Source organism: Papilio machaon, chromosome 28 (genome assembly GCF_912999745.1).
Source record: "Papilio machaon chromosome 28, ilPapMach1.1, whole genome shotgun sequence".
NCBI lineage: Eukaryota > Metazoa > Arthropoda > Insecta > Lepidoptera > Papilionidae > Papilio > Papilio machaon.
Genome location: NC_060013.1, coordinates 3,146,767 through 3,174,248, shown reverse-complemented (window position 1 = coordinate 3,174,248; position 27,482 = coordinate 3,146,767). Strand labels below are relative to the sequence as shown.

The 27,482-nt window shown below is 36.1% G+C and overlaps 1 protein-coding gene across 1 annotated transcript in view; it reads left to right on the top strand.

The window, feature by feature from the left end:
• Positions 1-27,482, top strand: part of LOC106709639 (putative U5 small nuclear ribonucleoprotein 200 kDa helicase) — a 34,298-nt gene that overhangs the window by 4,923 nt on the left and 1,893 nt on the right. The window contains exons 10-39 of the mRNA XM_045685156.1: positions 346-479; positions 830-1,027; positions 1,897-2,041; positions 2,996-3,132; positions 3,647-3,753; positions 3,944-4,061; positions 4,503-4,600; positions 5,684-5,846; positions 6,257-6,434; positions 6,659-6,820; positions 7,248-7,383; positions 8,517-8,748; positions 9,661-9,838; positions 11,063-11,169; positions 11,680-11,904; positions 13,312-13,493; positions 14,169-14,349; positions 14,941-15,150; positions 16,250-16,350; positions 16,745-16,875; positions 18,038-18,177; positions 18,887-19,123; positions 20,153-20,334; positions 20,938-21,109; positions 21,926-22,086; positions 22,539-22,690; positions 23,945-24,077; positions 25,383-25,542; positions 26,404-26,580; positions 26,904-27,038. Of these exons, the coding sequence (XP_045541112.1) occupies positions 346-479; positions 830-1,027; positions 1,897-2,041; positions 2,996-3,132; positions 3,647-3,753; positions 3,944-4,061; positions 4,503-4,600; positions 5,684-5,846; positions 6,257-6,434; positions 6,659-6,820; positions 7,248-7,383; positions 8,517-8,748; positions 9,661-9,838; positions 11,063-11,169; positions 11,680-11,904; positions 13,312-13,493; positions 14,169-14,349; positions 14,941-15,150; positions 16,250-16,350; positions 16,745-16,875; positions 18,038-18,177; positions 18,887-19,123; positions 20,153-20,334; positions 20,938-21,109; positions 21,926-22,086; positions 22,539-22,690; positions 23,945-24,077; positions 25,383-25,542; positions 26,404-26,580; positions 26,904-27,038 (4,772 nt within the window). The remainder of the gene's footprint in view (positions 1-345; positions 480-829; positions 1,028-1,896; positions 2,042-2,995; positions 3,133-3,646; positions 3,754-3,943; positions 4,062-4,502; positions 4,601-5,683; positions 5,847-6,256; positions 6,435-6,658; positions 6,821-7,247; positions 7,384-8,516; positions 8,749-9,660; positions 9,839-11,062; positions 11,170-11,679; positions 11,905-13,311; positions 13,494-14,168; positions 14,350-14,940; positions 15,151-16,249; positions 16,351-16,744; positions 16,876-18,037; positions 18,178-18,886; positions 19,124-20,152; positions 20,335-20,937; positions 21,110-21,925; positions 22,087-22,538; positions 22,691-23,944; positions 24,078-25,382; positions 25,543-26,403; positions 26,581-26,903; positions 27,039-27,482) is intronic.

Sequence of the window (27,482 nt, the reverse complement as noted above, 5' to 3'; positions counted from 1 at the left end):
ATGTTTTTTTTTGCTAAATAAAAGGGCTCATGCGGTCATTTTTCCTATATGGTATACTTTGAGAGCCTCTTGTAAAGTTGTCAATTTGCACATTGACTCTTGTTTGTAGGATCCATCGATATATAAGTTTGTATGTATGTAAATTACTTTGTAACCTTCTGTAAGGTAAATGACTGAACGGATTTTGACGTATGAGGTGTCATTTGGTATCCTTTCCCAGAGTGTCATAGTCTAGTGTACACTCAGTCAATCATGTTTTTTTTTAAAGTAATGAATTGTATTTTAAAACCTCAACGATGTCATATTATATATAGATACGAAATTCCATCATACATTTTCTTCCAGGTTACGAAGAAGTCCATGTACCAGCGTTAAAACCAAAACCATTTGAACAGGATGAGACTCTAGTGGCCGTGGAGAAGTTGCCGAAGTATGTGCAACCTGCGTTTGAAGGATTTAAAACTTTAAATAGAATACAGGTGAGATTATAATTGACTAGCTGTCGTCTGCGACTCCGTCCATCCGTTCTTTCAGACTATGTTATATTTCTGTGACAAATTTCATCAAGATCCGTTGAGTCATTCCGGAGATAACTTCAAACAAACATCCATCTAAACTTTTGCATTTATAATATTAGTAAGAAGATATTATATAAAATATGGTGACAAACGAGTAAGCGGTCATTTGAAAGTAAAGCAAAACGGCTGCATGGATCTCGATGAAATTTGTCACAAATGTAGAACATAGTCTGGTAGAACACATATGCTACTATTTTTTTTTGGTTTTTTTTTATAAAAATAGCTTAATTATTATAACAATTTATTTACAGAGTCGTATATCAAAAGCTGCGTTAGAGAGTGACGAGAACCTATTAGTGTGTGCTCCGACTGGTGCTGGTAAAACGAACGTTGCGTTGTTGTGCGCGTTACGTGAAGTTGGCAAACACGTGAATGATGATGGCACAGTTAGTGTTGCAGACTTCAAGATTATTTATGTAGCACCAATGCGGTCGTTGGTGCAAGAAATGGTAAGTACACTTTAATAATAATCGTTGGTTTCTGAGTCTAAAATCTCTGTATGAAACGTATAGCTGTCGCCCGCGACTTCCGTGCGGAAATAAATAAAACGTAATAAGTAACTTGTGTGTTCTTTCAGACTAAGTTCTAAATCTGTGAGAAATTTCATCAAGATCTGTCTAGCCGTTCCGATGATATCTTCAAACAAACATTCACATCTTCCTAATATTATAAACTAGCTTTTACCCGCGACTCCGTCCGCGCGGAATAAAAAATAGAAAACGGGGTAAAAATTATCCTATGTCCGTTTCCTGGTTCTAAGCTACCTGCCCACCAATTTTCAGTCAAATCGATTCAGCCGTTCTTGAGTTATAAATAGTGTAACTAACACGACTTTCTTTTATATATATATAGATAAATGCGAATTTTTGGATGAATGAATGGATGTTTGTTTGAAGGTATCTCCGGAATGAATCAACGGATATTGATGAAATTTGGCACAGATATAGAACATAGTCTGGAAGAACACATAGACTAAAGTTTTTTTTTTAATTCCGAGCGGACGGAGTCTAGAGTTTATAATATTGTCATCCCTGTCATTTTCTTTGTCAAAACAGAGATAACTTTTGTTTTAAATGTAGAATATAGTCTCAGAAACTAACAATAATTTTGCTACAGTGTAAAGTAAAGGTCAGTTTACAAAATACTAATATTATAAAGAGAAAAGATTTGTTTGTATGTATTGAATATGTTCCGGAACTACTGAACAGATTTGAAAAATTCTTTCACTATTCGAAAGGTACACTATCCTCAGTTGACATAGACTACATTTTTATTTAATTTCTGACGTATTTTATAATTAAGAGAAAATTGTCCACAGGTGGGTAACTTCAGTAAACGTCTTGCAGCGTATAATATGAAAGTGTCAGAATTGACCGGAGACCATCAGCTGACGAGGGAGCAGATTGATGCTACACAGCTGATTGTCTGCACTCCAGAGAAGTGGGATATTATTACTAGGAAAGGTGAGTTTTACTCAAGGGAGAAAAGATTTAAAGTGGTTAAAAGTTGGTTTAAAGTGTATGAGGTGTTCCAATTTAAAAATATTCACGTAAATAGATTTGTGAAAATCCATACTTATTTAGTGATTTTTATTAGAGCGAAGACATCTGACATCAGTGAAACACGACACTTTACCTTGATAAAAGATATAGTTTATTTTTTATACACAACTATTTAATATATAATAATACACTACAAAACGTAAAAACGATACAAAACAAACTACAGTTAAAACATGATGAAAAACATACACACGAAGTAATAATGAAAATAAAGAAAAGACAACACTTTTTTTTTATATCAAATAGTGGCAAATGAGCAAACGTGCACCTGAATTCGCCGAAATAGCGCGGTGACCGTTGCCCATAGACATCGGCAAATGCAGACGCGTTGCCTACCTTTAATAAGCGGAGAAGGGGACGCACAGAAAGAGAATATTTCCCCTTCTTTTGTATCCCCTCTTTCGCCAAATCCACTTCCCCTTCCCATCTTTTCCTAATAGGAAAAGGGTGGGAAGGGAAAGAGTGGAGAACTCTATTCAAACATTTTTTCGTAAATAAGTAACGGCGCCAATATGTGCCAGTTCTATGTATCGTTATCGTTGGTGGCGACATCTTCTAAAACTGAATTGCTCTTAAACAATGTGCATATTTTTTTGAAAACTAGTTGTCAAAAAACCTAACTACGTAGTAGGTTATGTCATATACCAGACTATGTACTACGTCTGTGCCAAATTTCATGAAGATCCGTTGAACCGTTCCGGAGATATCTTCAAACAAACATCCATCTAAACATTCGCATTTATATAATATTAGTAAGACTGGTATATATCTCCAGGCACTTATATCAGTTAACTTAATCTTCGATGTTAGGGACATTTATGTATTTTTTTAAATAACTGACATCTTGTTTTCCAGGTGGTGAAAGATCATTCACCAATCTAGTACGTCTGATCATAATAGATGAAGTACATCTACTGCATGATGAGAGAGGACCTGTACTGGAGGCGCTGGTGGCACGGACCTTACGTACTGTGGAGCATACCCAGGAAGAGGTATATTTGTGTTCACACTGCCGAAACATTCACATGTAACATACAAGCTTTTGCCCTTGACTTTGTTTAGGCATAATTAAAAAAGGCTTGTTAAGTAACCTATATTTTCTTCCAGACTATGGTCTACATCTGTGCCAAATTTCAGCAAATTCAATGCAGTCGTTTTGTATATACTTTCTAACAAACATCCATCCATTTATTCATACATCCAAACATTGATATTTGACAATATATAACATAAAATTTGTATACTACCTTTGACTATAGAGAAAAGGACTAGGCAAAGAAACGCCATTGTGTTAAATAAATTCTGCCATTTTTCGCTAGGCGGTGAAATTATGACATTCAGATGTGTGTGCAATGTGCATATCATGTAAATACACAAACAAGCAATATAGGGATTTTTTTTTGTTTTTATTTTTTTATAGAAGGAAATGCATGCACTTGACAGATCCTGTCACTTTAAAGTTAAAGATTACGTGATATCAGTGTTGAATAAATATAACTTTTTCAGGTACGTCTCGTCGGTCTGTCCGCCACGCTGCCTAACTACACAGATGTCGCGGCCTTCTTGCGCGTGCGACCTGAAAAAGGACTATTTTATTTCGATAACTCTTTCAGGTAACACACATAGACAAGAAATGATTTGCCTATTTTCTTTTTAAACATACAGTAAATAATTTCAATTATGTTTGGATATTAATTTGTTCATTCAGTTGTATTACAAATATTCTAAAGCTATATTAAATATTTTTTAAGAAATCACTTCGACTAATGTCATATTAAACGGTTCATGTTATCTTAATTCCAGGCCAGTAGCACTGGAACAACAGTACATTGGAGTGACCGAGAAAAAAGCTCTAAAAAGGTTCCAAGTTATGAATGATATCGTATACGAAAAGACAATGGAGCATGCTGGCAGGAACCAGGTGAGTGTCATTACTTGCTAACATCGACCATAAGTTTGCCAACAACGACCAAAAGTTGTCATTAACGACCATAAGTTGCCAACAACGACCAAAAGTAGCGACTAACGACCAAAAGTTGTCAACATCTACCATAAGTTGCCAACAACGACCAAAACTTGCCATCAATGACCAAAAGTTGTCAACATCGACTAAGTTGCCATTAACGACCAAAAGTTGCCCACATCGACTATAAGTTGCCATTAACAACCAAAAGTTGCCCACACATCGACTATAAGTTGCCATTAACAACCAAAAGTTGCCCACACATCGACTATAAGTTGCCATTAACGACCAAAACTCGCCATCACCGACCCAAGGCAGCGACTAACGACCAAGAGTTGTCAACATCTACCATAAGTTGTCACAAACGACCACTAATATATCAGTTTGTCTGTTTATCAGATCCTGGTGTTTGTGCATTCTCGAAAAGAGACGGGAAAAACTGCGCGTGCGATTCGAGATATGTGCTTAGAGAAAGATACATTGGGACAGTTTCTGAGGTGAGTCTGTCTGTCTTTTATAACAACAACACTATGAGTCTACATTGTAATCTTGTCTGTATAACAACAGTGTTGCCACAATCGCTCATTTATTGATGTGAAACATCTATAGGATCACTTGTAAACCGAATCGTTGGCGTGGCGACGCTTGCCGTGGCGACGGGTCGCCAAGCTATACTATTTATTTTTATTATTCATACATTCATTCCTTCATTCCTTCATTCATTCCTTCCTTCCTTCATTCATTCATTCCTTCATTCCTTCCTTCCTTCCTTCATTCATTCATTCATTCATTCATTTATTTATTTAATATTTTATGCATATTACTTGTACACACACGATGTTTTACATCTACCAGGCGTCCCATGACGGCTCACATTTTTTTTTAAAAACAAAAAAAAATTGTTATGACAGTTAAAATCATGGTAATGTATATAACATAAGAACTTTATATGTAATTTATCTGTCACCCTAAAATCGTTTATGACTTCAGTTTGTAATTTGCCTAGAAAAATAGTAAAGACACGTCAAATTGTACTTACAGTGAAATAATTAACAAATCGATATATTTGGGAATTTGTATTGTAATTATTAGTTACTAGCTGTTGCCCGCGACTCTGTCCGCACGGAATTTAAAAAAACATAATAAGTAGTCTATGTGTTCTTTCAGATTATATTCTACATCTGTGACAAATTTCATCAAGACCAGTTCAGTCGTTCCGGAGATACATTCAAACAAACATCCATCCATCCATCCATTCATCGAAACATTCACATCTATATATATAAAAGAAAGTCGTGTTAGTTACACTATTTATAACTCAAGAACGGCTGAATCGATTTGACTGAAAATTGGTGGGCAGGTAGCTTAGAACCAGGAAACGGACATAGGATAATTTTTACCCCGTTTTTTATTTTTTATTCCGCGCGGACGGAGTCGCGGGTAAAAGCTAGTTTATAATATTAGTAGGATAGAAATTGACCAGTGAAGTGTCAAAATTCATATTCGATTTCTCAGAGCGGGGTCATTTTTTCACAAGTCCAGTTTATAATGACCTCTAATGCGTAATACATTGTTCTCAGAGAGGGGTCAGCGAGTGTTGAAGTGCTGCGTACCGAAGCCGAGCAAGTGAAGAATCCAGAGCTAAGGGAATTATTGCCGTATGGCTTCGCGATACATCATGCTGGTATGAGCAGAGTGGACAGAACGTTGGTTGAAGATTTATTCGCCGATAGACATATACAGGTATAGTGTCAATCAAATATCTTGGCTGCTCGAAATTGTAAGAATGGTCGAGCACAGTGTTAAGAGTGTAGAAGACATGGCGATGACCTTGATATTTGAAGGTAGTATGAAAAAATTGTGAGCCGTCATGGCAGATGTGAAACATCGTGTGTGTACAAATAATATGCATAAAATAGTAAATATTATAATTAAATAAATAAATACTAATAATAATAATGATAATGACGATGATGTTGATGATGATGATAATCATGATAATAATAATATAAATATGTATACATGTATACCTTAGTATAGCGTGGCGACCCGTCGCCACGGCAAGCGTCGCCACGCCAACGATTCGGTTTACAAGTGATCCTGTAGATGTTTCACATCAAAAATGCTACAAAAAGTATTCTGTCGTTTTCCAGGTGTTGGTGTCAACAGCTACCCTCGCGTGGGGTGTCAATTTACCAGCACACACTGTGATAGTGAAGGGTACCCAGGTGTATTCACCGGACAAGGGTCGCTGGAGTGAACTGGGTGCGTTAGATGTGCTGCAGATGTTGGGTCGTGCTGGAAGACCTCAGTACGATACTAAGGGAGAGGGTAAGGAAACTTTCTTACTATTTTGTTTGCTTCAGACATTGAAATAAAAAAAAAACCCTATGTCACTCTTGTGTATTTCAGCTACTTGGTCGAGCAGTTTTTTTAAATATATTACAAGGTGGCAAACGAGCAAGCGGCCACATGAATTCGCCGAAATGGCGAAGTCCATTTAAACATTTGCATTTATAATATTAGTAAGATTAGACGTAATTTAATCATTGCAGGTATCCTGATAACGAATCATTCTGAGCTGCAGTACTACCTGTCGTTACTCAATCAACAGCTGCCGATAGAGTCGCAGTTCGTGAGCAAGTTGCCGGACATGCTCAACGCTGAGATTGTGCTCGGATCAGTGCAGAGCGTTCGCGACGCCGTCACATGGCTAGGTCAGTTTAACGCGTATACGACGCGTATAAACAACGTATATGTCGTGTATAAACTATTAAATAGGTTACATTCCACATGTACTAGCTTTTGTCTTTGAATTAAAAAAAACTTAATAAGTATGTGTTTTTCCAGATTATGTTCTACAACTATGCCAAATTTCATCAAGATCCATTGAGTTGTTCCGGAGATAACTTCAAACAAACATCCATCCAAACATTCACATCTATATATATAAAAGAAAGTCGTTTTAGTTACACTATTTATAACTCAAGAACGGCTGAATCGATTTGACTGAAAATTGGTGGGCAGGTAGCTTAGAACCAGGAAAAGGACATAGGATAATTTTTACCCCGTTTTCTATTTTTTAATTCCACGCGGACGGAGTCGCGGGTAAAATCTAGTTTATAATATTAGTATGTATTACAGGTTACACATATCTGTATGTTCGTATGTTGCGAGCACCATCTTTGTATGGTATATCATCAGATAAGATGCAAGAAGATACATTACTGGAGTTACATCGAGCTGATCTGATACACACGGCAGCATCACTACTTGACAAGTTAGTACTAATTAAAGTTCAACTGCACTCATTTGTATTAAATCATAAACATCTCTATGGTTGTCAAAAATAATTAAATTGTTTAAATGTGGGTTTCTCAGACTAAAATTTCTATTTAAAACTAATTGTTATACTATATGTTTTATCTCGATGGATGTCATTCCACAATGACGAGGTTTTCACGAAACTTTATACCACGCATGTACGTGTTGTGGAATACTTTGTCCTCAGCGGTATTTCCAAACAGTTACGAGTTAGGGACCTTCAAGAAAAAAGCGTATACCTTCCTTAAAGGCCGGCAACGGATCAAATAACTTTAGAAGGTCCGTTGCTCGTTTGCCTCCTTCTCCTATAAAAAATATATATATATAGAGATTTCAGTGTGATGTTCAGTGGTGTCAGAAACCAACGTTTAATTTATAAAAAAAGGGAGAGAAAATAATTAACATAATACACAAAACATCTAAGTGCAAAAGATGTTTTTTTTTTTATTTAATTACTTTGTGAAAATTGTGACCTAAAGTTATTTTGTAAAATTAGAGTAGATAATGTTACATTATTATATAAGAAAAAGTATTTTACTGGAAAATAATTAGGAATTAATGTGTTTTGGTGTAATTTTTTTTTATATCATAAGGTGGCAAACGAGCAAACGGCCACCTGGATTCGCCGAAATAGCGAGGCGACCGTTGCCCATAGACATCTGCAAATGCAGATGCATTGCCTACCTTTAATCAACGGAGAAGAGGACGCACAGAAAGAGGATATTTCTCCTTCCTATGCGCCCCCTCTTCCGACAAATCTACTTCCCCTTCCCATCCTTTCCTATAAAGAAAAGGATGGGAAGAGAAAGAGGACTAAAATTAGGCCTCCGGTACCACGCTCATCAGACTGTACTTGGAATTACTTCCACTTGACGCCTGTCTTATGTATGTTTGTGGTATTTCACTGAGCGAGGCCAATTCGTGCACCCAACAAATATTGTTGTTGCGGGATCTTCCACTGTTCCAACATAGACAAATTTTAATTTGATTTGGTTTTGATTGGAATCCGGTGTAGTATGAGTTGATTTCTACAAATAAAGGCCTTGAATTCATCTATTAATGTGTATTTATATATTTTTTTAATTCCAGGGCCGGATTGATAAAATATGAACGTAAATCGGGACATTTTCAACCTACAGAGCTCGGTCGTATTGCATCACATTATTACTGTACATATGAAACGATGCAATCTTACAATCAGTTGTTGAAACCGACATTGGGAGAGATAGAGTTGTTCCGAGTCTTCTCATTGTCAGCTGAATTCAAACATATCGCTGTAAGAGATGAGGAGAAATTGGAATTACATAAGTTGATGGAAAGGGTAAGTTGGTTATATGTATTAGACTAGATGTAGCCTGCGACTCTGACTGAAAAAACTTAAAAAGTAGCTAATGTGTTGTTCTAAATTGGTGTCAAATTTCTTCAAGATATGTTGAGCTGTTCCGGAGATATCTTCTAACAAAAATCCATCCATCTATACTTCAATCTATCCATCCATCCATCTAAACTTTTGCATTTATAATTAGTGAAATGATTACTTACTTTTAAAATTAAATTTTTTTTTTGAGTAATTTGAAGGATATCGTTTCTATGACTTCAGTCCATAGAGTATTTTGTATATGAAGTATTTTTTTTTGTATATCTATGGTATATTTAGTGTTTCTGTCACTCTTGATTATGCTGACATCTATAAAGGGCAATTTTTCTCTCCATTTTTAACAACTTTAAAAAAAATTTTTCGCCGTGACAAGGTTTTTGTTCAGTTTTGATCTAATGACATATATGATATAACAATCGCTCACGACACCGTCCGCGCGGAATTAAAAAAAAAAAAAACAAATAAGTAGCATATGTTTTCTTCCCGACTATATTCTACATCTGTCCAAAATTTCATCAAGACGTTCAAGAGATACCATCTAACAAACATCCATCCATTTAAACTTTCTCATCTTCTATATATATAAAAGGAAGTCGTGTTAGTTACACTATTTATAACTCAAGAACGGCTGAATCGATTTGACTGAAAATGGTGAGCAGGTAGCTTAGAACCAGGAAACGGACATAGGATAATTTTTACCCCGTTTTCTATTTTTTATTCCGCACGGACGGAGTCGCGGGTAAAAGCTAGTTTATAATATTAAGTAAGATTAAATTGGTTCACAGTCGAATAATTGGATTCTGGATTCGAACCCACGAATACATGATATTGGTACTTACTTTGTTACTTCCACAGGTGCCGATTCCAATAAAAGAAAGTATTGAAGAACCGTCAGCTAAAATCAACGTTTTACTACAAGCGTATATTTCACAATTGAAGTTGGAAGGATTCGCTCTGATGGCGGACATGGTTTATGTCACACAATCAGCTTGTAGATTGCTCAGAGCCATCTTTGAAATTGTACTACATAGAGGTAAAGTCTAGACAATATAATGCTACTACAAAATGTGTCAAAATGTATAGGAAAAAAGTTATTGTCACTTTTATATTGGAACGAAGTTCCTTATCGCGCGTTATGAAAGGGGGCTAGACGGAAAAAATTCTTACGAAAAGTTGTCACGACACTTTTTTGCTGTAGTAACCATGGCAACGACGTGACAATATATAACAAAATTCATAGAAATAAAATGTACTTCTTGTGAAGACTTAAGTTTTTTATTCATAGAATAAACATTGGTTCCTTCACTAATTAATCTAAAGGAACTTCGTTCCATCCGGGTGTCCCAACACACCTCTCAAGTTTTATATTTTTTAACTTTTTGATTAGCGACTTCGCTTGTCGATGTTATAGCCTCCTAGTGAGTATAAGTTAAACTAAATTTATACATACTATAGATATAGGTAACAGAAAAGAAAAAAATATGACAAGACAGCTATAGACAAGGATAATTGGTGGGCATAAGTCAAACTAAATTACGTCAGCTCACTAGCGCCACCCTTTCATTGTCAAAGTGATGGATCTTTGTCGGTGAGAGGCGCTGCTGTCGCGGTTATTTCTATTGCAAAATATGTAAAATCTACATGGCTATAGGAAATAGCATAAAAGAAAGAAATTACATGACAGGGGACATTATGAAAAGGATTTTGTGATGCTTTTTTTACTTTAATTGGATAGCGCTAGTGAGCTGACGTAATTTAATTTGACTTATCTTGACTGGGATACTTGTCTATAGCTGTCTTGGCATGTTTTTTTTCTTTTTGTTACCTATATCCATAGTCAAATAAGTATATCAGATTGTCTAACATGAATATTTGAGATATTTTGTCTTAATTTGTATGAGATTTGTCACTGTACTTTAGGGCTGATAGAGTCCATGATGTTAAAAATACTTTCTCGCAAATTTTCTTGCTAGACTTTCACATATCAATATATGTCTGCCACAGATTTTTAATGTTATTCAAAATTCACGAGTTATACCTTTATTAATGATTAGCAGCTGTCGCCCGCGACTCTGTCCGCGCGGAATTTAAAAAAAAAACATAAAAAGCAGCCTATGTGTTCTTCCAGACTATGTTCTACATCTGTAACAAATTTCATCAAGGTCTGTTGGGCTGTTTTGGAGATACCATGTAAAAATTTCCATCCATCCATACATTCTCATTTATAATATTAGTAATATGTAATTGTTTGTTCAAGGTTGGGCACAATTAGTGGATAAAACTCTGGCCCTTTGTAAAATGGTTGATCGTCGTATGTGGCAGTCAATGTCTCCGTTGAGACAATTCAGAAAAATGCCAGAAGAGGTAATTTATTATTTGGATAATACATTTTTGTTATTATTAAAAAAATACATACTAATAAATTTAATAACACTGCAGTACTTCGTTATTGCGTTAAAAACAAATTATCTCCCGAACTCTTGTTATTTCCAATTCAGGCAACATTGGTTGTTTGAAATCAATTTGAAAATTAAATTCTGGTTATTTTGTACTTTGTTTGTTTACTAAGATAATTGTGAAAAATCATAGATTTTCATCGGTTTTTAAATCAAATAATAATTGTTAAATTGTAAAATAATTATTACATATATTTAAAATTAGCTGTCGCCCGCGACTCCGTCTGCGAGAAATAATTAAATAAAAAACTTAATAAGTAGCTTATGTGTTCTACCAGACTATGTTCTATATCTGTGCCAAATTTCATCAGGATCTGTTCAGCCGTTCCGAAGATAACTTGTAAAAAACTTCCCATCCAAACATTCACATTTATAATATTAGTAAGATAATATAAATTTAAAAACATTTTCACCACAGGTAATAAAGAAATTAGAAAAGAAAAACTTCCCATGGGAGAAGTTATACGAACTGGGACCTAACGAGATCGGTGAACTAGTCAGAGCTCCCAAACTGGGCAAGATGATACACAAATATGTGCACCAGTTCCCCAGACTGGAGCTGGCGACTCACATACAGCCAATCACCAGATCAACCCTCAGGGTGGAGCTGACCATCACACCAGACTTCCAGTGGGACGAGAAGGTATGGAGAAATTAAAAATAGTCAAATAATGTTGTATATAAAGTACCATGCGTTAAATTTCGTTACATGACAGAGATAAAAGATGTAAGGTTCGTTTGGAGTAAAAGAGAGAAAGACATTAACTAACGTATGTCGGGTTCAATTTGATTGGTACCAATATTTCTGACAAAGCCTACCTATGTCCCGATAAAGTCGGACATAGGTAGGCTTTTTGATTGCGTGTCCGGCCAAAATAAACGGTATTCCGACTTTTGTTAGGCTTTTTACATTTCCCAAACGAGAGTGTACCTTAGTGCTGAGATAAAATCCTAAATAATATAGAGTGTCCGACCTTTCTACACAAATGTCCGGTCAAACTAGCTGGTCTGTCCGGCTAGTAGATTCGGCGACCTGGCAACCCTAGCCAAAAGACAAAAATTTGTGCAGCGCCCCCTATCGGGCGTAGAGTACACTAAAAATCTCATTAATTTTGACCTAATTGGCGATTGTTACAAATATTCGTGCTCCGACCACAGCTAATGTTTTATAACTGTATATATTTCACTTATATATCTCGTTTTTTTTTTTTTAAATTTCCAACTATTGTTGTATAATCCGCCGTATTACATTACGGCTAGCTGTTATCAAAAACAGGGCCGTTGTTAATGCGGCGGTTCAACGAGTAACCGGATTTAATGTGGCTGAATAAAAAATCCGCAGGAATGTATTCGACCCCACGCGACATTCAATATTAGACTAGCCATAATGTAATAAATGTTAATACGACTGTCTAAGATCTCCCTAAATGATTATTTCATTAAATTGTACTTTAGTATTTTCTATGCCAAGTCACAAAGTGCCTGATTATTATAAACTTTGACCGAAATGTTGCTTATTTTACGAATTAGTCGTTGTACCGACGCATTTTAAAACGGCCCTGATTTTAATAACAGCTAACCGTAATGTGTAATACGGCGGATTATACAATATGACTGCGACATGTATAAGTCTTTTCAAATAAAAATAAAAATAAATAAAATAAAAAAATAAAATAACATTTAATCCTTCCCACCATTACAACGCAATAAAAAACTAACATATTACAAAATAATTATAAATACATAAAACAGAATAAAATTAAAATTACACTAGCATAAAGAAACATTTATAATTAACGTTGCAATGCTGACCGGATAGGGTCCTCACTCAGCTTTGTATGCTGGGTGCTCCTCTCTGGAACACTCAGCGCTGATCTTCCGCGAAAACCCTCACGACTATCCGCACGCCAGTTGCAGCGGTGGATAACCAAACATAAATATTTATATATAAAGATAAATAAAAATTTCAATATCTTATCGGCTCGAAGTTGCGACACATGCGATGTTCAGAGCCGATAAGATATTTGAAAAATACTATACCTATTTCCAGATTCATGGTCAATCGGAGGCTTTCTGGGTGTTGGTGGAAGACGTGGATTCCGAAGTGGTGCTGCACCACGAATACTTCCTGCTGAAGCACAAGTACTGCCGCGATGAGCAACATGTGAAACTGTTTGTACCTGTATTCGAGCCGCTGCCTCCGCAATACTTCCTGCGCGTTGTATCTGACCGGTGAGAGTTTACATTGATCGCAACATGTTGTGTGAAATTAGAATAAAAAAAGTGATGAAGGATATTAAAAAAAATAATTAAAAAGAAACTCACTATTGTAATCTATATATATAAAAGAAAGTCGTGTTAGTTACACTATTTATAACTCAAGATCGGTCGAACTGGTTTATCTGAAAATTGATGGGGAGGTAGCTTAGAACTAGGAGACGGACATAGGAACTTTTTTATCTTGTGTGCATTTTTTTTATGCGCGGACGGAGTTGGGGGTAAAAGCTAGTATGAAATATATAAATCCATACTGGAATGTATTGTTTGGGTTCCAGTGTGAGTTTATTTATTTCCAATTGCAATATAGTGTTATTCCAAATTGATGAAAAAATAACCTTCTAGTCTAATCTTTATTCCATTCTATATGGGATAGTCATCATTAATTTCTCTTACTAATATTATAAATGCGAATGTTTGGATGGATGGATGTTTGTTTCTAAATATCTTCGTAACAGCTCAACAGATCTTGATGAAATTTAGCACAGATTTAGAACATAGTCTGTAAGAATACATAGTCTATTTAAGATTTTTTTTAATTTTTTTTTAAATAGTTTATACTAAACGTAACCTTCAAATCTAACAATTCTAAATACGACAGTTAACGAATCCTTTTTTATTACCTTCCAGTTGGATAGGAGCTGAGACACAGTTGCCGGTCTCATTCCGTCATCTCATCTTACCTGAGAAGAATCTACCTCCCACGGAGCTGCTGGACTTACAGCCATTGCCTGTCACAGCGCTGAGAAATAATAACTATGAAGCTTTATACAGTGATATATTCCCGCAATTCAATCCTGTGCAGACTCAGGTCAGTAAGACAGATGTCAAGTGGAAGCAATACCATGTACAGTCTGATGAGTTTGATGCCGGAGGACTCATTTTAGATCTTTCCCTTATTAGGAAAGGAAGGGAAGTGGATTTAAAAATCAAGGAGAGGCTTAGGAAGAGAATATACATATCCTCTTTCTGTACGTCCCCTTTCTCCGTTGATTAAAAGGAGGCAACGCTTCTGTAATTGCGTATATCTATAGACAGCGGTCGATTCGCTATTTTGGCGAATTCAAATGGCCGTTTCATTCGATTTTGTTAGCCAAATGACGTTTGCGTCTTTTGGCAGCCCATCTTAAGCAACCAAAAGACGCCAGCAACATCTTGCAATACCACGACTTCACAGAGCACGTCTCAAGTGAGAACTTATTTCAACTATAATCTGATGAGTTTGTTAGAGTACCAATTGTAGTTCTCTTTACCTTCCCACCATTTTTTATACGGAGGAGGGAACGCATATGAAGGGGAGATATCCTTTTACTGTGCATCTCTTCAGTCCGATGTCTATGGGTAGTCGTTTCGCTATTACGGCGAATTTAGGTGGTAAATTTGAAAACTCTTTTGTCAACAGGTGTTCAATGCGGTGTACAATTCAGATGACAACGTGTTTGTGGGCGCACCCTCTGGGTCGGGCAAATCAGTGATAGCAGAACTTGCACTACTACGACTGTTGTCGAGTAACGCGGGCGGGCGTGCGGTTTATCTTCTGCCTAAAGACGCTCTAGCTGATATAGTGTTCGCTGATTGGTATCACAAGTTTGGTACTAAGTTTAATTTAAAGGTAAGTTTAATATTTTGGTATAATGTTATCGTGGTACGAACATGTTATGAGGAGGGAAGAATCACATGTGACAAAGAGAATGTTAAGTATGAGTGTGGAGGTACACAGGTAGAGGTAGACATAGGAAGAGATGGATTGTGTGAAAGGTGACATTATCAAGAAGGAGGTGACAGTGGAGATGATGGAAGACTTGATTTGGAGGACGGAAACCTGGTGCACTGACCTTACGTAAGTGGGTTAAGGTTAAGGAGATGTATGTGCTATTTTGGTAAAGTTTAATTTAAAAAAATTCTTTATAACCCTTTTCAAATATCTTGGCGGCTCAAAGTGATCGGTGAGTTGCTTAATACCCCATTTTCTGTGCAGAGACAAGGGTGAACTAAAGAGCGGTTGAGATATTTGAAAACATTTATGCCTCTATCTGGTTTTAAATGGTAGCCTATTTATATGTTTTAATACAACTTTTTTAATACAAATGGAGTGTAAAAAATTCAGTTTTTTTATCATAGTTCTTTTATGGTATGGTGATAATATAGTCTAACCTCTATAAGCGAGAGACATATTGTCCTGACAGAGACCGTTTATGAGCGAGAAACTCCAGTTAGTAAGAAACCTCTATAAACGAGATAAATATCGCAGTTGCTTTGATTCTCGCTTATCCTGTTTCGCAATATAGGATATCATTGAAACAATATAAAAAAGCTATTTTATACTAGCTCATGTCCGCGATTTTGTTAGCGTGTAATTAAAAAAAGATACTAAATAAGTAGTCTATGTGTTATTTCAGACTATGTTCTACATCTGTGCTAAATTTCATCAAGATCTGTTGAGTTGTTCCGGACATCTTCAAACAAACATCCATCCAAACATTCAAATCTATATATATATAAAAGAAAGTCGTGTTAGTTACACTATTTATAACTCAAGAACGGCTGAATCGATTTGACTGAAAATTGGAGGGCAGGTAGCTTAGAACCAGGAAATGGACATAGGAAAATTTTTACCCCGTTTTCTATTTTATATTCCGCGCGGACGGAGTCGCGGGTAAAAGCTAGTTTATAATATTAAGTAAGGTAATAGAAAACTCTCGCCTTTTCAGGTGGTACAACTTACTGGTGAGACGGCGACTGACCACAAACTGCTGAACAAGGGTCAGATCATCATCACCACAGCGGAGAAGTGGGACGTATTGTCTAGAAGGTTGGTTACCGAAGTCGGTGAGATTTGGTGGCTCAGAGGTTAAGCACTTGACTTGCAATCTGCAGGTCCTGGGTTCGAATCCCGTCATGTACCAATGTGTTTTTCGATTTACATATGTACATTTATTTGACATTCTTACTGTGAAGGAAAACATCAGTAATGCCGCAAACATCTGTGAAGAAATTCAAAGATATATGTGAAGTCAACCCGTACTTGGCTATAGTTGACTATGACCTAGTCACATCTAACTTAGGGTAGACTCAGAGCTCCTCAATGGGGATGTATAGTGAGCTGATGATGAACTGACGAATCAATTTTGTTAATAAATAAACAAATTGTTTATTCTTAGAAATGTTTTTTTTTCTAGTTAATTTAATTTATGTTCCTTATGTAGATGGAAGGTGCGCAAGAGTGTTCAGAACGTATCCCTGGTGATAGTGGATGCGTTGCAGCTGCTGGGCGGTGAGGAGGGACCCGTGCTTGAGGTGGTCTGCTCCAGGATGCGGTACATCAGCTCACAGATAGGTCAGTACAAGATAAGGCTTTTTAAAATTTAAATTTTAAAGATTAATGAAGCTGTAGATGTTTCGCCTGTGTCGAATCTTACTAGATTTTGACATATAAAAAAAAAACATTTTTTTTTGCAATAATTTTTAGCTACTTGCCTTTGTCTCACTCATCCTAAAAAAATATTTTCACTATGACTCAACTTCCTTTACCTCTATCACCCTTTAAAAGTTTAATTATTGGCTCTACGATTCACAGACCTTTGCCTCTGTCTCTTTTTAAAAAAAAAATTAAACTCAATGTATTAGGGGTATGTTCCGATATGCACTGCGACCACTGTAGAGTGTGACGTCAATTCAGTATACTGTGAAGCCGTTCCTTTATAGCCAGTTATACTGGTTACGATTTAAAACGGAACGCAATCTCGTATACTGTCAGCCGCATTTTTTGACGCGACATTCAAATGAGTGTATTCAAGTTTTCTAGTACATTAAAAAAACTGTTTTGGAGTACTGTCAAATTAAAAATATTTTGATTAATATTAACTATAAATTGAATTTATAATGTAATAAAAATAAGTACTTCTTCATAAAAAAGAATATGTTTTTCATTATCAACACAGTGTAATAAGGTTAATTTTTGCAATTCTTCCATTGTTTTATTTATTAATCCAAACTAATTACAGAACTTTAACATTTTCTGATTAAACTGTAGCTTTGTTTATAAGATGTCAGGCACTCGGGTGGTTTTGACTGATCACGTGATCAAAGTACTGCGAGTACCTTACCTCGAAAACGCCAGTGCTCACTGTAGAATATGGCGGCGATTTATAACGTCATATATTTCCCTAGGGTACTGCGGCAGTATACTGGCAGTCCATAACAGAACGAATTTTTCTACAGTGATAGCACTGTGCAGTGCTCGCAGTATATATCGGAACATACCCCTACTTCTATACATGGACAGGCTATGGATCGTGGTATTTTGTGCCAATTTGGTTTTCGTCATTTTTGGCTTTGACTGTTACGAATATTAGTGACAATCGTCATCGACAAAAATAAAAGTTATACCATCGATCTTTTTTTATTATTTAATTCGATTAAAGAGAGAATATAAAATGTACACACCATTTTTTTTATTTTTTGTCTAAAATTAAGCCAAGATTTTAAATCTATTCCAGGTCGTCCGATCCGTATAGTGGCGTTATCTCTGCCGCTTGCAGACGCTCGTGATGTGTCGCAATGGCTCGGCTGCAACTCTAATGCATCCTTCAATTTCCATCCGAGCGTGAGACCTCTACCTCTAGAGCTGCATATACAGGTCATAGCTCTATTTATATTGGTTTATTATTCATACATCTTCACTTGGTGCTCGGAGTCTACCCAGCCCGGAGTATAGCCCAGTGTGGGTTGACTTCACACATGTCATTGAATTTCTTCTCAGATATGTGCAGCATCACTGATGTTTTCCTTCACTGTAAGAACGTTGGATAGATATATATGTAAATTAAAAAAATACATTGGTAAATGGCGAGATTGGAACTCAGGACCTGCAGATTACAAGTCAACTGTTTGACTTCTGAGCCATTGACGCTCATATGCATAATAATGCACTTTTTTTTATCAAAGAACTAACTTTTACCCGCGACTCCGTCCGCGCGGAATAAAAAAAAATGCACACAAGATAAAAAAAGTCCCTATGTCCGTCTCCTAGTTCTAAGCTACCTCCTCATCAATTTTCATCTAAACCAGTTTGACTGATCTTGAGTTTTAAATAGTGTAACTAACACCACTTTCTTTTATATATATCTATATCTATATATATAAAAGAAAGTCGTGTTAGTTACACTATTTATAACTAAAAAACGGCTGAATCGATTTGACTGAAAATTGGTGGGCAGGTAGCTTAGAACCAGGAAACGGACATAGGATAATTTTTACCCCATTTTCTATTTTTTACTCCGCGCGGACGGAGTCGCGGGTAAAAGCTAGTAGATATATAGATTGTACTAATTTTTAATTAACAACAGGGTTTCAACATATCTCACGCCGCGTCTCGTCTCGCAGCAATGACGAAACCGATATACAACGCCATTTGTCGTTTCGCGGGAACACGACCATGTGCAGTATTTGTACCTTCAAGACGACATGCAAGACTACTAGCTGCTGATCTGTTGGCGCTGGCAGCAGCTGCTGGAAGAACTGGCAGGTTCCTGAGAGCCAGACAGGATCTGGTGAAGCCATTCCTCGATAGAGTCAAAGATAAGGTGAGAGTTGTTAAAGCAATATATTTCTCTCTAACTGGAGTTTCTCGCTTCTGGTGGTTTCTTATTTATCAAGGTTCGACTGTAATAAGTTAAATCTTTTGTCAATAACACTTTTTATGGCATTTTTCTTTTTTTTGTCACAAACACAATAAACCTTTTTGGTAATAACTCTAGCTTTATATACATAACTAGCTGTCATCTGCGAGTCTGTTTGTGTGGAATTAAAAATAAAACTTAATAAGTAGCCTATGTGTTCTTCCAGACTATGTTCTACATCTGTGACAAATTTCATCAAGATCCTAAGCAGTTCTAATGATACCTTCTAACATCCATCCATCCAAATATTCGCATTTATAATATTAGTAAGATACATACACATTCTTTGTCACTGACTCACTGATTTTAATTTAGAGTTCGAAGTTTATAATAGTTGAAAAGATTGTTAACAAGGAGACCTAATTTTAGTCATCTTTCCCTTCCCACCTTTTTCTTATTAGGAAAGGATGGGAAGGAGATGTGGATTTGAAGGAGGAGATACATAGGAAGGTTAAATATTCTCGTTTTGTGCCTCCTTCGTCGATTGAGAGTAGGCAACGCATCTACAATTGCGAATGTCTATGGGCAGCGGTCGCTTCGCCATTTCGGCGAATTCATGTCGCCAGTTGTTCGTTTTCCAGCTTGTAATATAAAAAAAAGTTCTACATCTTGTTTATTACTTTTTTTTTACTGTTATTTCAGTTTTATATCTAAAAAAAACATAATACTAATTCCCATTTTTTTATGATCATTCTCTGTGTGTGTCAATTAAGTTAGATGTGACTAGGTCTTAGTCAACTATAGTCAAGTGCGAGTTGACTTCACACATATCATTGAATTTCTTCTCAAATATGTACACCATCAAGATATTTTCCTTCACTGTAAGAATTTACATATGTAAATCGGGATTCAAACCCAGTATCTTGCAGATTACAAGTCAACTGCTTAACCCCTGACCTACAGCTGCTCAATAATATTTTTTTTTATCACCAGATGCTAAAAGAAACGCTGTCAGCTGGAGTAGCATACTTACATGAGGGTGTAGAACCTTCCGATAGACGTCTAGTGCAGCAGCTGCTGGAATCTGGAGCTGCTCAGCTGTGTGTAGTAGCTGCGGAGCTGGCCTGGGCTTTTGCGGCCCATGTGCATACTGTGATCGTAGCTGATACACATGTGTAAGTTGTCAAAGGGTTAACAATGAACTGTCGAACTCAATTATTTATCTTGATTTATATTTGTTTTCTTTATTTTGCTAGTGTTTCAGTGATTATTTCTCACTCAGACATGTAATTTAATTGAAATTACTATTAATATCTACTGATTTGTATTTAATTGTTCATTTGTAACGAAAAATTATTTAGAACTAGCTGACGCCAGCGAAACTGTCCGTGCGGAATTAAAAAAAATAACTTGATAAGTAAAATATGTGTTATTCCAGACTATGTTCTACATCTGTGATAAATTTCATCAAGATCCATAGAGCCGTATCGAAGATCCGTCCGTCTGTCCGTCCGATCGTCCATCCATCCATCCATCCTTCCATCCTTCCATCCATCCGTCCGTCCATCCATCTATCCATCCATCCAACCGTCCATCCATCCATCTATCCATTCATCCATTCATCCACCCATCCATACATCCATACATCCATCCATCCATATAAACATTCGCATTTATAATATTAGTATTATATAAAACTACAATGACAGGTGTTGCATGTCAAAGTGGTATATGTATTTTTTTAAATCTAGTTTTTTTTTGTTTGTTGTCTTTAACAGATACAATGGCAAATTGCATTCCTACGAGCAATATCCGATAACAACAGTGCTACAGATGTTGGGACGCGCGTGTCGACCTCTGGAAGATGACAGAGCTGTTGCAGTGTTAATGTGTGCTGCACATCACAAGACATTCTTCACTAAGTTATTAAATGATTGTTTACCGCTAGAGGTCAGTATTTCTTTATGTTACTGATAGATTTGGAATTTGGGCATTGTGTAGTCGGTCTAGTCATTGAAAAAATAATGTCATATTTCCACTACCTTTTTAATGTGCTCTTAATGGAGGGCAGAAATGAAAGATTTCTTCTTCACTTACTAATTTATTAACTACTAGCTTTTACCCGCGACTCCATCCGCGCGGAAAAAAATTGAAAACGGGGTAAAAATTATCCTATGTCCGTTTCCTGGTTCTAAGCTACCTGCCCACCAATTTTCAGTCAAATCGATTCAGTCGTTCTTGAGTTATAAATAGTGCAACTAGCACAACTTTCTTTTATATATATAGATAAACACTTGCCGTCCACATCTTCATCTTTTTCTTACTTCCCTCAGAGTGAGTCGCTCCCTTTCGTTCTCATACATCCATCTCGTTTTAACCAATCGTTCATGCATCTCAATCTTATCCATCTAACATTATTTTTAATTCAGAAACCATAGACCTACATTATTATCTGTATGTCTTTTGTTGTATGCAAGGCCGTGTTTGTTACTGGTAATCTACAGAACGGTTGGACCGATTTTAATGGTACTTTTACGGGAATATAGCTGATGTAAGCGGGAATATTATGGGATATTTTTTTTAATTCCACGCAAACAAAGACACGGGCAATCTTTAGTTTATAATATAATTTGATGAAACAAACTAATATATTTTTCATTTATAATCTTATATTCAACTATAACGATTTTTTGACCTCAATATTCTTTCAATTACTGCATTTTTATTTGAATCATAATTATATTCCTATAAAAATACTTTCCACAGAGTCACTTAGACCATAGACTACACGATCACATGAACGCTGAGATAGTGACAAAGACCATAGAGAACAAGCAGGACGCCGTTGACTATCTCACCTGGACCTTCCTCTACAGGCGATTGACACAGAATCCTAATTACTATAACTTGCAAGGAGTCACACATAGGTAACAAAAATAATCATATCTATAAGTTTTTTTTTACTAAAATTAGAAGACAATACGATCACAGATTTTGGATAAATTTTGGACTTTAACAGGAACTATTGCAATTCATAATTTTTTTTTAATTATATTATGTCAATTACTTATTTTTTAGTCTTTCATCAATGAAAGACGATTCTAATTTCATACTATTTTTTAAATTGTTTAGATTTTAGATAGAATGATGACAAAAAATATATAACAATTTTCAAATTATTAACTATGAATATAAAAAAGTTGCTTTATTTAAAAGCTAATTATGTTTGTCACAACCGAAGGATTACATTAATTATAAAAAAAAAAAAAACTTATTACTAACTATCCTATGTTCGTATTGTTATGGATATGGACTGGTTGATGATGATGATGATGATGATGTTTCTAGTAGATATTAATTTGTTTTTTTTTTTTTACAGACATCTTTCTGATCATCTATCTGAGTTGGTAGAAACAACTCTATCAGAACTGGAGCAATCTAAATGCATTGCTATTGAAGATGAGATGGACGTCCGTCCGCTAAACCTCGGCATGATCGCGTCTTACTACTACATCAATTATACTACTATAGGTATGTTATTGGTTCATTGTTAATTATGGCAGTTTCAAGTCGGTCTAATTTTGATTTTTTTTAAAAGGATTGATTTTATAGATATTAAATTGTAATACTATTTTGAGCTATAGATATGTCACTGATAAATTGTGATTTATGGCAGTGTAAAGTCGGTCTAATTCCGACAAATTGTAAAATAGATTGATTTTATAGATATTGGATTGTACCAATATAGGACAGACAAGACAGTATGTCCATGGCAGTTTGTGAATTATGGTAGTGTAAAGACGGTCTAATTTTGAAAATTTTGTATATCGATTGATTTTAAAGGCATTGAATTGTACAACTATATATAAGTCAGAATATCAATGACAAATTGTGATTTATGACAGTTTAAAGTCGGTCTTATTATGAAAATACTTATATCGACTGATTTTAAACACATTTTATTGTACCACTATTGACATGTTAGTATGCCACTGATAAATTATGAATTATGGCAGTGTGCAGTCGATCTACAGTTTTAAAATGCCGTCAAATTGTCAACCGTTTTTGCGTAAAGACTTTAAAATTTACGTGGCAGGGATTATAAATTAAATTTCAAAAGTTTAATATATTTGTGAAATGTCAAATGATAGGGAACACTGGACAATGTTGGAGGAGGCTTTTATTCGTCAGGGTTCAAGATTATAATTTATTATTTAACTAACTAACTAGGGTGACGCAGTGACCCAAAGTGGGCCTTGCCAATTTATTATTTATATATATATAAAAGAAAGTCAGTGTTAGTTACACTATTTATAACTCAAGAACGGCTGAATCGATTTGACTGAAAATTGATGGGGAGGTAGCTTAGAACTAGGAGACTAACATAGGATAATTTTTACCCCTTTTTCTATTTTTTATTCCGCGCGGCTGGAGTCGCGGGTTTATAATAATTGTATAAAATGTGAATATAATTTTAAGTAACTTTAAGGAATTTATATAAAGCTCAAAAAAACTAATCTTACTTATATTATAAATGCGAAAGTTTAGATGTATGGATGGATGTTAGATCTCTAAAACGGCTCAACGAATCTTGATGAAATTTGTCACGGATGTAGAATATAATCTGGAAGAACACATAGACTAATTGTTATGTTTTAAATTCCGCACAGACGAAGTCACGGGCAGAAAGTAGTAAAAAAAAAAAAAGTACATAATACGTTTCGAATAATGAAGTGTTCGTAAATAACTTTGTTGTTTTTAAAAAATTACAAAATCTGTCCACAGAACTGTTCAGTTTGTCACTCACAAGTAAGACAAAGATACGAGGACTTCTGGAGATCATATCCTCGGCCGCGGAGTACTCGGACCTCTGCATCCGGCATCGAGAGGAGAACATCATCAAGACATTGGCTGCCAAGTTAGTACTGTTATATTGTAAACTGACCAACTTATGTCACTCAATTATATTTTTATATCAGCGAATTTTCGAAGTGACCGCTGCCCATAGACATTTGAAATTTAATAGACGGAGGAGGAGACGCACAATAATTGGTGGCAAACGAGCAAGTGGCGACATGAATTCGCCGAAATGGCGAAGCGACTACTGCCCATAGACATTTGAAATTTAATAGACGGGGAGACGCACAATAATTGGTGGCAAACGAGTAAGTGGCGACATGAATTCGCCGAAATGGCGAAGCGACTACTGCCCATAGACATTTGAAATTTAATAGACGGAGGAGGAGACGCACAATAATGGTGGCAAACGAGTAAGTGGCGAATTCGCTGAAATGGCGAAGCGACCGCTGCCCATAGACATTCGCAATTGCAGATGCGTTGCCTACCCTCAATCGATGAAGAAGACGCACAAAAAGAGAATATATAACCTTCCTATGCATCTCCTCCATCAAATCCACATCTCCTTCCCATCCTTTCCTTATAAGAAAAGAGTGGGAAAGGAAAGAGGGCTAAATTTAGTCCTCTGGCACCACACTCATCAGACTGTACTTGGAATTACTTCCACTTGACGTCTGTCTTCTGTGAGGTTGTGGTATTTCACTGAACGAGATTTGTGAAATTGATGCTGTTGTTGCTGACGTCTACAACTCATAAACTATTCCTATGTCCTTTCCTTGTAAGAAAGAAAACTAAAATGACTCCTCCGGTGCCACATTCATCAGATTGTAGGCGGAATTGTTTCCACTTGTATGTCTTTTGTGTTTAATTTCTACACTTCTTATCACGGACAGGACTATTGTGGCCAATAAGCCTGATATCGTGATAATAGATCGATCTGCGTACGATAATTGTTGAAGTAATCTCGTGAAGGCAGAGACAGACAAGATGTCTAAATATTTGGATCTCGCGCACGAGATTACAGCCATGTGGCATATGGAGTCAACAATTATCGTACCGATAGTGCTATCCGTGAACGGACTAATTGCGAAGAGCCTCGATCACCACCTAGAGAGACTCTACTCTCTAGGAAGGCGGTACTCCTGAGCACGGCACGTATTGTGAGGAGGTTTCTGTCTCTGGAGGCCTAACCGCCGGTAGCTTGGGCCCAAGGCTCCGCTGCCAACGTATTTAGATTTTTTTAATTTTTTTTTTATATTTATTGTTTTACATTATATTGAGAAAAATGTATAAAATATCGTTTAATCCTCCATTCAGAAAGTAAATGTATGAAAATGAAAATACATGTATGTATTTTAACCCTCAGAGTGCCGCACAAACCTGCAGCTGGTGCGGGCGCGGCTCCCGGAGCCACAGTACGTTATAACGACCCTCATGTTAAAGCTCACGTGTTACTTCAAGCTCATCTCTCACGTATGCAGCTTCCAGCTGAATTACAAGCTGATACAGCTATTGTACTTACTAAGGTATTTTTTTTTTTACCCATTTCGATTGATTTAATTCATAGAATCTTTTTTTTTTTTTCAAGAATTTATTTGGTCCAATAGGAAAAATGCTTAACTCAAGAGATAGCTTGTTATTATTAAATTTGAAGTAGGTGGAATCTCCTTATATTATACGATAATTGAGGCTTAAACCTTATTAATATAATGTATATGATAAACACATTTAAAATAAAATTAACTTTTTGTAGAAGTGTATATTAAGAAACATGATTTTTTTTTTGGCTAAAGATGGCAAAATAGCAAACGGCCACCTGAATTCGCTGAAATAGCGAGGCGACCGTTGCCCTTAGATATCCGCAAATGCAGATGCGTTGCCTACCTTTAGTTAACAGAGAAGGGGACGCTCAGAAAGAGGATATTTCTTCTTCCTATGCGTCCCCTCTTCCGCCAAATCCACTTCCCTTTCCCATCCTTTTCAGGACTAAAATTAGGCCTCCGAATAGAAAAGACAACTAAAAATACAGTGACATTAAGAATATGTTCTTTTTTCTATATTTTAAATTTTTCTTTTTTTTTTCTTAATGCCGTTTCACTAAAAATAAGTCAAATCACCTTGATCAGTAATTATCAACTTATCAATTTATATTTATTTATTTATATACTAGCTGTCGATCGCGATTCCGTAGGCGTGAAATTAAAAAAAAACTTAATTAGTAGCCTGTGTGTTCTTTCAGACTATGTTCTACATCTGTGACAAATTTCATCAAGATATATTGAGCTGTTCCGGAGATATCTTCAAACAAACATCCATCTAAACATTCACATTTATAATATTAGTAAGACTAGACTAGTCTTATTATAAACTGACTTGATATATTTCAGGCGATCCGTCTCATCCAAGCGTGCGTGGACGTGGTGTCCAGTAGCGGATGGTTGTCACCAGGTGTTGCCGCCATGGAGCTGGCCCAGATGGTGACACAAGCGATGTGGGCAAAGGACTCATATTTACGTCAACTGCCTCACTTCACTCAGGAGATGGTGCAGAGATGCTCAGAAAAGGTATATCTTCAGAAATAGTTACTGTGGGGAGAACTAACTTAAGTCAGACCCCCCACTGTCCTAAATTCGAAAATGGCCACCTGAATTCGCCCAAATAGCGATGCGCCTGTTGCCCATAACCTCGCTAATGGAGATGCGTGGACCATCCTTCATATTTCTCCTTCCTATTCGTCCCCTCTTCCGCCATATCAACTTCCCCTTTTTATCCTTTCCTAATAATAAAAAGATGGGAAGGGAAAAAACTAAAATGTATAAAATATAAACTATTGTTTTTTTTATTTAATTATTAAATATATTACCAACTAATTTTGGTCTAATTCCAGGGTGTGGAGACTGTCTTTGATGTGATGGAATTAGAAGACAACGCTAGAGCCAAGTTGTTGCAGCTCTCCCCGACTGAGATGGCAGATGTAGCAAGATTCTGTAACCGATATCCTAATGTTGAACTTACTTATGAGGTAATATATTTAGGTTAATTGAGAGTCGGTGGTTCAGGGGTTAAGTACTTGACTTGCAATCGGCAGGTCCTGGGTTCAAATCCCGACATGTACCAATGTGTTTTTTCTATATACAATTTATATACGTATGTACATTTATGTGACCATCTTACTGTGAAGGAAAACATCGTGATGCTGCACATATCTGAGAAGAAATTCAATGATATGTGTGAAGTCAACTCGCACTGAGCTATAGTTGACTATGACATAGTCACATCTAACTTAGGATAGACTCCGAGCCACTCAGTGAGAGCTAGAGATGATGAACATATTAAATACTGTGTTATTTAACTTTATAATTAACTGGTTTTCGCTCTTAACTTTGTTCGTGTGGAATTTGGAAAGTGTAGCTTCTTAACAGTGAAAGAATTTTTTAAATCTGTTCAGTAATTTCAAAGCATATTC